This window comes from Aspergillus viridinutans, assembly GCF_018404265.1.
Source record: "Aspergillus viridinutans IFM 47045 DNA, scaffold_5, whole genome shotgun sequence".
NCBI classification, from domain to species: Eukaryota; Fungi; Ascomycota; class Eurotiomycetes; order Eurotiales; family Aspergillaceae; genus Aspergillus; species Aspergillus viridinutans.
This window is the reverse complement of record NW_025091221.1, coordinates 2,170,052-2,182,396: the sequence shown is the minus strand read 5'-3', so window position 1 is coordinate 2,182,396 and position 12,345 is coordinate 2,170,052. Positions and strand designations below refer to the sequence as shown.

General features: G+C 51.8%; 4 protein-coding genes across 4 annotated transcripts; 2 read left to right on the top strand and 2 right to left on the bottom strand.

The window, feature by feature from the left end:
- Window positions 1–268: 268 nt before the first annotated feature.
- On the bottom strand, window positions 269–1,891 carry spp2 (spliceosome ATPase-activating subunit SPP2; the record flags this gene model as incomplete). The annotated part of the gene is made up of 1 exon (XM_043270871.1): window positions 269–1,891. One exon carries the CDS (start codon window positions 1,889–1,891, stop codon window positions 269–271), a length of 1,623 nt encoding a protein of 540 aa, XP_043126806.1.
- Window positions 1,892–2,658: 767 nt separating this feature from the next.
- On the bottom strand, window positions 2,659–7,395 carry eaf1 (MYB and HSA domain protein; the record flags this gene model as incomplete). The annotated part of the gene is made up of 5 exons (XM_043270870.1): window positions 2,659–3,780; window positions 3,836–3,993; window positions 4,056–6,970; window positions 7,122–7,265; window positions 7,352–7,395. The coding sequence occupies 5 exons, from the start codon at window positions 7,393–7,395 to the stop codon at window positions 2,659–2,661; spliced, it is 4,383 nt and encodes a 1,460-aa protein (XP_043126805.1).
- Window positions 7,396–8,043: 648 nt separating this feature from the next.
- Window positions 8,044–9,652, top strand: Aspvir_007691 (putative 60S ribosome biogenesis protein Mak11; the record flags this gene model as incomplete). Its single annotated transcript, XM_043270869.1, has 2 exons — window positions 8,044–8,979; window positions 9,035–9,652. 2 exons carry the CDS (start codon window positions 8,044–8,046, stop codon window positions 9,650–9,652), a joined length of 1,554 nt encoding a protein of 517 aa, XP_043126804.1.
- Window positions 9,653–10,280: 628 nt separating this feature from the next.
- Window positions 10,281–11,953, top strand: Aspvir_007690 (translation initiation factor eIF2 subunit gamma; the record flags this gene model as incomplete). Its single annotated transcript, XM_043270868.1, has 3 exons — window positions 10,281–10,813; window positions 10,879–11,865; window positions 11,923–11,953. The coding sequence occupies 3 exons, from the start codon at window positions 10,281–10,283 to the stop codon at window positions 11,951–11,953; spliced, it is 1,551 nt and encodes a 516-aa protein (XP_043126803.1).
- Between the last annotated feature and the right edge of the window lie 392 nt (window positions 11,954–12,345).

The following is a 12,345-nucleotide window of genomic DNA, read 5'->3' as shown; positions in this document are numbered from 1 at the left end:
CAAACTTTTGCTGCATTTCCTCGCTTAGAATCTAGTTTCGGACGCTTTTGAATACGGGTCTTCGCAGGCTTGAAGCAATTTTAAGACTCTTTCAAGGTCACATTTGGGGATAATCTATCGAGCACCTGAAGACAGAATGTTGATATCGGGATCCCCAAATCACCAGGGGTATCATACAAAGCAACTCAAGCACGACTATGATGTACACAATTCTTCTCTCGTATATGTCTATCTTATTTGAAGCTATTGTCCAACACTTTCCCACACGTTAATCATCGTGTCTTCTTCTCCGGTGAGAATCTCGATCGCTGTCTCGATCACGTCCGTGCCGGCTAGACGCATGAGAGGATGAATGTCTCGAGCGGTACCGGTCATCATCCCGATGCCTGCTGCTCCTGTCGCGACTCCTCTCTCTATCCCGATCCCGCTCTCGGTCTTTATCCCGCTCACGATCGCGGTCGCGATCGCGCCGGTCTCTGTCTCGATCCCTATCGCGATAGTAACGATCGTCTCTTCCGCTGCCGTCTTCATCATCGTACTTCCGCCGCCTGGACTGTCGATCGCTGGATGACAAACTTCTGTCTCTCCGTGAAGACCCCGTTCTCCGTCTGTCAGATCGATCGCTGTCATCATCGTCGTAGTCTCGACGGCGAGAATGCCCATCCCTGTCTCTGTCTCTATCTCGGTTACGTCCGCTCTTTTCAAGGTTGCGGTCTCGTCTTTCCCGCCAGTCGTCATCGTCTTTCTTTGCTTTACCCTCCTTTTTCAAGGCTGTGAGCTCTTCCTCCGTGATGTATTCACCAGTCTTCTTATTCCGCATCAGAACGGGCATGTAGACACCTTGCGTATTGCCTTCACCTCCCTGGGCCTCCCCTGCTTTTCTAGCCCCTTTGCGCATTGCAGCTTTACCCCACGCATCAAGCTCAGCCTCCGCGCCCTTGCCACCAGAAACGTCCTTCGCTCCGATACCCAGAAAGCCCGGTCGACGCTCGGGTATCCGGGGCGTCTGAGACCTGTCGTCCGTAGCAGAAGTGCCGTATTTCCCCCGCCCGATCGACTGGCCCTCCTTCCAACCCATTCCACGCAAGAGTGCAGCACCAAACTCCTCCACCGGTATAGCGTTGTACTGGTCCAGGGACGCCGGCTCAGGCCGCGAAGCCACATCAACTCGGAACGAGCCCGTCTCGTCGAGCCGCACAGGATATCCCTCCTCAGCTTCCCGCTTCGTACTCTCGATGACCAAGTCCGTCCGGCCCTCTGTCTCGCCTTTGCTCTCGCGAATGAGCGCCTGCAGGGCAATTTCGTCTTGCGTCAGCGGCTGGCGTTCATCGACGACCGGAGGTATAAGTGGGCCAGCATCCTTCATAGCTTGGTCCTCGCCCGGTTTGGTCTCTTCGTCTTGAGAGGGTTTCGCAAAGCTAAGACCGTAAGACATGCTTGGACGATCCGCCTCTTGGTTACCCTCAGCAGTCTCGCCTCTCCTCTCAGCTTCCTGCATCGCTTGTACCTCCTTCGGGAGGAGGTTCTTCCCCCGCGGGCCTCTGTTCACCCCCACGCGGTCGCGCCAGTTGTTTGTGCTTGTTACCGGTATAACCAGTTCGCGCCTCGCTTTGTCCACGGCCCGTCCATCCGCTGACAGAACCGTTCCGGTATGGGTGTCGAACCCCGCGACGGCTTCAAATGCCGGTGGGGCTTCCTCCTCGTCGGACTCATCCTCATGAAGCCGGTGTGGGCGTCGCGCAAGCTTTCGATTTGGCGGGTCAGCTGCGCGCGACGGAGGAATATTGAACGCACTCTTTTTGGACTGTCCGTTAGACCCAGATCCAGAGAGCGACAAAGAAAATGGTTTTGACGATGATTTGCCGTCCTTCTGCGGCTCTGAGGAGGTCATCGTGACAACCCGCGTTGTGTCCAGACACGCAGCTGAAGAAGACAAAATGTGCTTATTTATTACAGACCATATGTGTAATTCGTAATTTAGTTCAGGAACAAAAATCATAGACACATGGCAATGCTGGAAGGCATAGTGGTCTCCTATGTTACGTTATTGACGAGGCGGTGCGGGTGGCGAAGCTCCGCTTAAGCGCGCGCTTAGTCTCGTTTGCGTTACACTACGTACAGTCCCTGAAGAGTCAACATGTGAATACGAGCTTACCAAGTGATAGAGGCAGGTTAAGAAATAGGTCTAATCATACAATTAGCATTGTTGGCTTCTTAGATTTCATCAATTCCATTCGGATTTTCACAAGTACATCCAAGTACTTTCAAATCCATCTTATCAGTACAGGTAGTAAAAACATCAGCAGTCGCGGGGAGTCAAAAACCCGGAGAGAGAGCACACATGTATACCCATGCATCCCGTCATATCGGGTCGAATTCAGGTGCAGCTCGATGCAGCGTCAGACAAAAAAGTGAATCTGAAGTGTCCCAGTAAGAAGGCTGCCCCGGACAACAGGAAGCTCGAGTGGCGCAAAGGAGGGGGCGGAAAAGGGAGGTATGACATCTCAATCGTCAAGCGAGGAAAGGAGAATGGGGAAAAGTGGGCAATAAAAGTATTGTGGGGTGGGAAAAATATGTACAAGTGAAGTAGAAAAAGAAGTGTAGCGCATGAGTAGACAACGAAACGATTTTTGCACCAGAGAGCACAGATTCCGAGCCTCAGCCACTAGGAATTTGAGCCTGAGGGGGATGAGGACTCTTGCTTGAGCCTGGTACGGGACCCGCCTGAGCACTTCCACTGCGCTGTGTTTGCGGTGTTGCGCTACGGCTCTGCTGGGGGAGAGTGCCATTCATCGCAGGTGAGTTGCCTACTCCAATTCGATTCTGTTGAGCAGGCTGTGGGACACGCATCATAGGCGAGAATCCTTGCGACTGAGGAACTTGCATTCCCGGGCCCCCATTCATGCCAGGTTGAGGAGATTGAAAATTGCCGTCGTGAGGAACTTGATAGTTGGCTTGGACACTAGCCATGTTGCCTGCGGCTGCATTCATGGCCACCTGGGACATTCGCTGCTGCTGGTACTGATGTAGCCGGTCTGTGGCCAACTTGTTCACTTGCTCTGGGGTCATGTTAGGGTTACTCCGCTGAATCTGGTTCTGGATGCTACTGATCGTCGGGACAACCCCACCCGACAGAAGATTGGGCTGGCCCATTCGAGGAGAAGGAGTGGATACGCCTTGAGGCATGGCATTGTGGAGAGATGGGCTCTGCATTCCACTCCCGGCCTGGAGAGCCGCCATCATAGCTGGGTTATTTGGGGCGCCGTTGACATTGGGCAGATTCATATTCGGAGAGTGAGAGCCTTGCGGTCCGAACTGCTGTTGATTGTGAAACTGTTGCTGTGCCTGTTGAGCCTGAGGTTGCGGTGGCTGCGGTTGCTGCCGAGACTGCAAGATACGCTGCTGTTCTTGTAGGCGGTTTGCTTCACGAATGACGCGGGTATTATCCGGAGATGTCTGCATTGGCATTCCAGGTCGACCAGCCGGACCCTGTGGCATCATCTTCATCGCCATCGGATTCGGAGGTATGGGGCCATTCATGGGTGGTCCACCCGTCGGCATGCCTTGCATGTGAGGTCGGCCTTGGCTGACGCCCATCCCTGGCGGAATATCGTTCGGCAATGCGTTAGGCATTCCATTAGGCATCCCGTTAGGAGTTGCGCCAGGTATACCCGGAGTTCCAGGATTATGAGGTATACCGTTAGGCGTTCGTCCAGGTGGAGGATTCATCATTGGCTGCTGGTTAGGTATTTGACCTGCACGCTGAGCTGCCAAATTCGCCTGGAAGAAGTCAGTGACCAGATCCATTTCTATGGAGAGTGATACAAAGACTTACTCTCTGCTGGGCTATCATTTGCTGACGGTATTGCTCTTGTCTCTCCTGAAGTTTCAACTCCCGGTCGTATTTGAGCCGGCTGAACTCGGCAGGGGACGAGATCGGAGGCTTCGGCTGGTTTGCTTCATTGACCTTCCTCAGCGAAGCAAGATGAGAAGCTGGAAGAAATGACGATAGAGGTCAGCGTAATCCAACGTTCTCAGTTATATAGAAAACTCACCGTGTTGCTGCTTCTGAAGCATCGTCTCACGCTTCTTAGCCAGCTTTCGCATAGCATCCAGCAATGCAAGATGCTTCGAAGACCTCCTTCTGTCGACTCGTACAGGTTGTGTTGTACGCCTGCGAATCGGTGGCTGGGCTTGCGCATTGTTGTTGCCCCCCTGCTGCTGTTGCTGCTGCTGCTGCTGCTGCTGCTGAGCAGCCTGCTGTTGGGCCAAGACAGTGCGTTGGGCAGTTTCTATCCTCTGGTGATACGCGCGAAAATATTGTGTTTTCGACATGTCGGCAGGCAGTCCTTCTAATCCCACCCATCGCTCGAAACATTCCCAGGGTGTCCGTCTCTCAGCGCCCGATGTAAATTGCGATGATGGAGTAAGGCAGCTGGATATCAACGACCAATTGTATGAATACTCCTTCACAAGACGTCGCAGCTCGTCGTCTTCAGCATATGTCCACTGAGATGACTGCCTGGACTCGAAGAAACCAACGGAAGGCATAGGGTATTCAGTTGGGGGCCTGAAGGAATGACCGGGATGGATGCGATCCCGTATGGGTTTATTCTCAGGCCTGAAAAGCGCAACATTAGTCTGTTCAGGTGGCAAGTCTAACATGCCGTGCTCCGGATTAGAATCGTATTGCGAGTAGTCATAGCGGCTACGCTTTCTGGGTGGCTCAGTTTCGTGAAACTTGATCCTACCAGAAGCATATTTCGAGACGGGCAACAATTCGGTTTTCCAGGCAGAATCGGGAGGCTGCTCGAACATCGGCAAATTGGTCCCAGGAGCGATCTTCACGGGCGTGTATATCGGCAGTTCATCAAGGAGTTTCTGGGCCGCAGGTGTCATGTCTAACGAAAAAGTGAATTCATCCAAGCCAAGGGAAAAGATTGCGGCTGGAGCCACAGTGTCATGGAGATCGTGACGTATCTCGTCGTTGAAGCCATCGCTGACGGACTCATTTTCTGCGGACGGTATAAGATCCGGAGTAGAATGCGAGACAACGAGCATCTCCTCAGGGGTCTCCTCCGGCGGTGAGATCATGCTGGATACGTGGGCCTCTTTCCTTTCAAAATCCGATGAAGGTATCCTGCCCGGCACACGAAGAAGGGCACGATGCTCTGGGTCACTGTTGACATACTCGGCGCACCAGTCAGCACAGCTCTTCGCCGCTGCAATCTTCCATTTTCGTTCTTCGCGGAAGTCAGTGCGCATCCACTTCATATGATCAAGCAGGACGTCCCAATGCGTTCCCTGCCGAGGAGGCTCGACCGAGCGCTTCAATTGGCGCAGCGGCCATCTGTTCGCATTCTGTAGGGCATAGATTCGACGCAAGGTACGGCAGTCCATTTGCTCTTGGTATTCAAGGAGGTGGTTGGAAGTTGTAAGTGTCTTGTGAGCTGAACCCAGCAGTGTGCTAAGATTGGCTCCTCGAGGAGGAGCATATGCCTTGTTCTGAAACAAGGTGAATAGATAGTCCTGCTCTTCGTTCAACCTAGCTAATTCCCCCGCATATTGGCGGACAATATCCAAAGAATCATCCTTTTCTTGTTGCTGTTGTTGCTGTTGCTGCTGCTTGGGGAAAACGACAGTCGACAGCTTGCTCCTCTCTTTCTCTCGTGCCTTTCTATCTTTCAAGCGCATCTTCGCTGCAGATTCGGGCGAGGCGCTAGGCGGAGCCCGAACAATATCAGCAGGTTTCTCCATCGGATGAGCTTTCTCAGGTTGCGCGACAGACGGTTTTGGAGTCTCGCCGAGTATCTCAGATACTGACTTGTGTCGGATGGCCCCAGATGATACACGAGTTGTCATACGTTCTGGTTGAGCAGGAATCATAGCCGTCGCCGCCGTTGGCTTCTTCCCAGCCGGAGTTGTTGGCGCAACCGCCTTAACTTCAGCACCAACTTGAGGCTGGGTCTCTTCCTGTATACGCTGTGACGGTGGCTGGGACTCCTCGGGAGTGACAACAACTCCATCTGGCCTCTTGGGTGCAGGAGGCACTACAGATGCGGAAGTCTGGTCTTGTGTCTCTTTTAATGGATCGACTGCCGCAGACGGGGTGGGACCAACATCCTCTTTGATTACTTCATTGGACAGACTGCTTGCCGTTGTAACGTCGCCGATCGACTTGCTTGCTGAGGTGCTCTGTTGAAGAGATTGCGCCGCCTCCAGCTGAAGCTGTTCGTCCGGCGTGGACGGGACCAAGCTTGGCTGTAACTGTACCGTTCCAACATGTTTCGGGCTCCGCGCAACTTGATCCGCTCCTTCTGTAACTTCCTCGGCAGGGCTGGTATCAGGGGAGACAGCGACAGGAACGGGAGTGTTGTTGGAATAAGGACCTGCGGACGAGGCGGGTGAGAGAGGTTGATCTTCCAAAGACTGGGCCAATACTAGAGACGGCCGACTTTCAGGCTTTCTTTGCGCAGATGGTAGTTGTTTTGAGGTCGCGCGCGGAGGCGCGACTTCGCTGGGGGGCTGCTCTTTCAGAGCCGGAGAAACGCTGACATCCACAGATTCGTGGCTGGTACTTGTAGGTGGAGATTCAGGCACCGGAAGGCTCGCCTTTTGTGGCAGTTGGTCAGGTTGCGCAGACGTCGCAGGTGACTTGTCGACCTGCGTGATTTCGGAAGTTACAGCGAGCGCCGGCTGCTGGTGGATGCGCGCATCATCCTTCTTAAGCGAATCTTCAACCAGTATCTGTTCAATCACCTGTGCAGGCTGTCCCTCCCGCTGCTGGAAACCGGGCGCGACGCCTCGAACGGCACCTTCCGCTTTAGAAGGCCCATTGACAGATGAGACATCATGTGTTTGCACAGCTGGGTCTATTACCTCCGGTGATGTCTGCTGTTCTTCAGGGCGCGGGATGAGAGCTGCAAAGTCGGGGAATGGTGGAAGAGTAGCTTCATTGAAATAGCGACCTCTATAGATGTATTAGGAATACGCAAAGAATTCGAATACCGGCATGTAATGCGTAATACGAGGAATGATTCAAAGAAAATAACAAATAACGACAGATAAAAAGTAAGAACGAATGCGTGTAATATCGAGTGAGATGCAGTATAGTTACTTACTTAGAGAGGTCGTTGGCGTCAAGAAACGTCTGTTCTTTTTGGTGATATAGCGCATTGGTCGGAGCGTTCTCGGTCGCGCCCGCGAAGCCTACGGTCGCAAAGTAGAGCTCGCTCAGTTTGCGCTTCCGCGACAACAAACAACGTCTGAAAAAGAATTAAAATAAGTAATAATTCGATATTAGGAGATCATATACAGTAGAAAAAGTCGCTCAAAAATATCAAATACTTACGCGATCTCATCGTTCTTGGAGCGGAGTAGCTCGTCACGGAGCATCGAGTCTATTTCGGGAACACAGCATCCGATTAACGCGCTAAAAAGAAGGGGATGGTTTGAGCGAAGTCATCCAGATGGAAAAAGTCGCTCAAAAATGATGAAGCTGGTGAGGTTGTGTGGTTATGTGATGAAGAAAAATTGAGACGCGAAGATTTCACCGTTGAAGGGATTTTTGGGGTGTGGTGATGAAACTTCTGAACGGGTAGTACGGGTGAGTTTGGTTGGTTGATTCTGGTTACTGCTTGGTGATGGGGAGGGCAAGTGTTAGGTATGAAAGGGTGCCGGGAACAGTCTTGTTAATGGCGTTCAGGTAGGGGGCAAGACCAAGCAACAAAAGAGTACCTCTCGTATGTAAGTCAGGAATGAGATCAGGGGTGTTGTTGCAGCCTCAGGCGTCAAGGCTATCAACTTCAGAGCGTCCACTATGACCGCATTCGGATTCAGTACCAGACTACCTACCTTAGGAGTAGTGGTGACCGCGCCACAGGCATCAAGGCCGCCTCCTCAAACTGTCACCGCCTAAGACTGCGATAAGTCTGGCAGAAAAAAAAAGTTATCCGTTTTCCAGCATTATAGGCGTTGAACTGTTGATATTACCTTAGATCGCTTAAGCCACATCGTTGAAGGAATCACTGAATAAACACAGTCATGGCTAAGCGCAAGAGGGAACAATCTTCCAAGGATACGCAAGCTTCTGCGAAGCCGACGAAAGTTGTCAAACCATCCGCAGCTCAAAATGTTGTCTCGTCTGGTGCGGCCAGTCCTGCGGTCACTTTGCAGATAGTCACTGGGTCTTATGAGCGTGTGCTACATGGCTTTACTGCTGCTGTTTCTCAAGCCTGCTTCGACTCTACAGATTCTCATGGAGCTGAAACCGACAAAAATTTAGTTCAATTCGTCGATACTTTTCTGTTCGAAGCTCATGCGTCTGCTATCCGTTGCCTTGCTTTGTCTCCGGTGCCAAAGAAAGATTCTACCGAACCACCCAAAGTCATCTTGGCCAGTGGAGGCACGGATGAGCGAATCAATCTCTACTCGTTGTCTGCCGCTCCTCAAACGGTGAATGAGCATTATCCAACAGTTCCGACCCTTGCTGGAAATAAAGTCCTCGAGAACCCGAAAAACCGAGAACTTGGCTCTCTTCTACACCACAGTGCTTATATCTCCGCCTTGCATTTCCCTTCACGCTCCAAGTTATTGGCTGCTGCGGAGGATAATACCATTTCTGTCACGAAGACTCGCGACTGGACAGTTGTCTCCACTATCAAAGCCCCGCGTCCCAAAGTCCAGGGGCGACCAAGTGGTGACACTGCGCCGCCCGGAGCCGCTCCCTCGGGAGTCAACGATTTCGCAGTGCATCCCAGTATGAAGCTCATGCTCTCTGTTGGTAGAGGAGAAAAATGCATGAGACTTTGGAATTTGGTGACAGGAAAGAAGGCTGGGGTGTTGAACTTTAGCAAAGAAATCCTGCAAAGTGTGAAGGAAGGTCGCTGGAGCACTGGCGAAGGCAGAAAGATTGAATGGAATTCAAAGGGTGAAGAGTTCGCAGTTGCATTTGAATGGGGAGCCGTCGTCTTTGGAATAGTGAGTCTTCCTTTCGACCGTCTGAATCTGCGCGAGCAAGTCTAACGATTTATAGGATTCGACACCCGTTTGCAGGGTGCTACCAAGTCCACGAAGCAAGGTGCATCAGATGAAATACGTCGCCCTTGATCCCTCTGCGGAAGATGGCGAGGAGCTGCTTGCTGTCTCCACGGAGGATGGCAGAATCATATTCTACTCAACTAAGAAGTTACAGAAGACTGCAGATGACGACGAATCTCCAATTCCTTACGCTGAAGATGTTGCTGAGCTCGGTGGCAGGACATCTGGCTTTCCCGGGAGAGTCAAAGATTTCGAAATCCTGAATGTGGGAGATGAGTCCACCGCACAGAAGGGCGATCTTCTTGTGGTTACCGGGAACAGCGAGGGTCTTGTGCGCGTATGGATGCTGCGCGCGAATAGTCTCATTCGTAGTACGAAGGAGAAGCCGAAGCCGGAGGCTTCTGATGACAAGAGCCAAGGATCAAGGAATCTACAGGTTGGAAAACTCTTGAACGTCTATGAGACAGGGAATCGGATAACCTGCCTCAGGGCCTTCATAATGCTACCCCCAGACCCCTCAACGCTTGATGATTTCGAAGAGAGCTCGGAAGACGCCATTGAGGAGGACGAAGAAGAGGAGGAGGAATCCAGCGAAGGCAGTGACGAAGAATGAATGTACATAGCTTCCAGTGATATTGTTCTATATACCCGACCATGAGCTCATAGACCACCGGATGTATATTACTAAAAGCAGCACAAGTTGTTCAACTATTTTCCTAGAATGACTGAGCAAACATCAAGGTTGTACCATACCATAAGGATGCTATCATGACAGTTAATTATGCTGAGCTCATCTACCAGTTGACATGAGTCATTCAAGTGTGGCATTGAAGAGAGCGAACAGGTGTTTAAGCTCGGTAAGATAGAAAGATCAACCAACTTTATTCCTTCGTCAGGACCGGTATATCCGAGTTCTCATGCGAGAGAGAATAATAATAATATCTCGAATTTGCCGAGTTTACAGATAGATTGACCTGTTCTTTTCTCGATTGACCGTATCAACCCAACGCAGCTGGCAGCCCACAGGGCACGAAAGACGCTTCCACCGCCCACTCACACTCCACTGCACAAACCAGAACCCCACTGGTATCATATCGCCTCCGTTTTCCAAGCAAGCAAATTTCGTCCAACAACGGAACCCTTGATTATCACCCCTCCACTCTCGGACTAACACCTTCCTTTAACCCCAAGGATTTTCCATCTCTCTGTCCGTGAACAATCAAAGGGTTATTATCGCAATCATGGCTACCAACGGCGATTTTACCGACGATGAATCGCAGCCTGGCTCTCCCATGCTGGATGCGGCGAACGGCCAGGATGACATTGAAGAACAGGAACCTCTTGATGTGGAAGAAAAGCCCCTCAAGTCTGCGATGAAGAAAGGCTCAGCGCCCCCTGCTCCTCAGCCGAAGCGTCCAGAACTCCCCGAGCAGCCCGACCCAGAGACTCTCGATTTGTCGACACTCACGCCTCTGTCGCCCGAGATTATCGCGCGCCAGGCCACAATCAACATCGGTACTATCGGACACGTCGCTCACGGCAAGTCGACTGTGGTGAAGGCTATTTCGGAGGTGCAGACTGTCCGGTTCAAAAACGAGTTGGAGCGGAATATTACCATCAAGCTTGGTTATGCCAACGCGAAAATCTACAAGTGCGACAACCCTGAGTGCCCGCGCCCGACGTGCTTCAAGAGTTACAAGAGTGAGAAGGAGATCGACCCTCCATGTGAAAGAGAAGGATGCACAGGTCGTTACAGATTGCTGAGACATGTCTCGTAAGTCAACAAGTTTTGCGTTCGTGTCTCGAAGGGAACTAATAGCTAATCCTCGTTACTCACAGGTTCGTCGACTGCCCTGGGCACGATATTCTCATGAGTACCATGTTGTCAGGTGCCGCCGTCATGGACGCCGCCCTTTTGCTGATTGCCGGAAACGAAGCTTGCCCCCAGCCTCAGACTTCGGAGCACTTGGCAGCTATTGAAATCATGAAGCTCAGCCATATCATCATTCTGCAGAACAAGGTTGATCTGATGAGGGAAGACGGTGCTCTGCAACATTACCAATCAATCCTGAAGTTCATTCGTGGTACTGTTGCCGATGGCTCTCCTATCATTCCAATCTCTGCTCAGCTCAAGTACAACATCGACGCTGTCAACGAATACCTTGTTTCGCACATCCCGGTTCCAGTCCGTGACTTCACTGCGTCCCCTCACATGATTGTCATCCGTTCCTTCGACGTCAACAAGCCCGGTGCGGAGATCGATGAGTTGAAGGGTGGTGTTGCAGGTGGCTCTATCCTCACTGGTGTGCTGAAGCTCAACGACGAGATTGAGATTCGCCCCGGTCTCGTTACCAAGGACGAGAATGGCAAGATTCAGTGCCGCCCCATCTTCTCCCGTGTCGTCTCGCTCTTTGCTGAGCACAACGATCTGAAGTTCGCTGTCCCTGGAGGTTTGATCGGTGTCGGAACCCGTGTCGACCCTACCCTGTGCCGTGCCGATCGTCTCGTCGGTTTCGTCCTGGGCCACCGTGGCCGTTTGCCGGCCATCTACACTGAACTGGAGGTCAACTACTTCCTGCTGCGTCGCCTGCTCGGTGTCAAGACTGCCGACGGCAAGCAGGCCAAGGTTGCCAAGCTCACCAAGAACGAGGTCCTCATGGTTAACATCGGCTCTACGGCCACTGGTGCTAAGGTTATGGGTGTGAAGGCTGATGCTGCCAAGCTCAGCTTGACCAGCCCGGCTTGTACAGAGATTGGAGAGAAGATTGCTATCAGCCGGAGAATTGACAAGCATTGGCGTCTGATCGGCTGGGCCAATATTGTCGCGTAAGTCATCCTGACTCCCCATCGTTGATATGGATTCATATAACTAATCCGTTACAGTGGTAACACTCTTGAGCCCATTCTGAACTAGACAAAATTCGCTTGTCAGGTCAATTGGGTCGATCCGCCCGTGGAGCTGTTGAGGGAGACATTTGGGGTCCCAGCTCACTCGCATTCCCCGATTCTTCGCCGGCAGATCTAGGCGGTTGAAGCAGCAGAAAAGAAAAAGTTGATTACTCGAGGTCACGAAGAGCGTCGGGATTCACTCCAGTTTAGAGGACACAGGAAGCTCCGACATTCATCTCTTCCAGCCGTTGGAGCTCTGAGGAGGTTGTTTACGAGATGCAGAGACGGCCGTACTTAAGGGGTTCTTAAAAGGTTAGAGGCCGTCTGTTTTGGTAGAGACATGGGTGCATAAAAGGATGAGTCACGTTGATGAAGTGCCACTACTTCTGTGATGTGTTTTATGAAGCTGTTCTTATG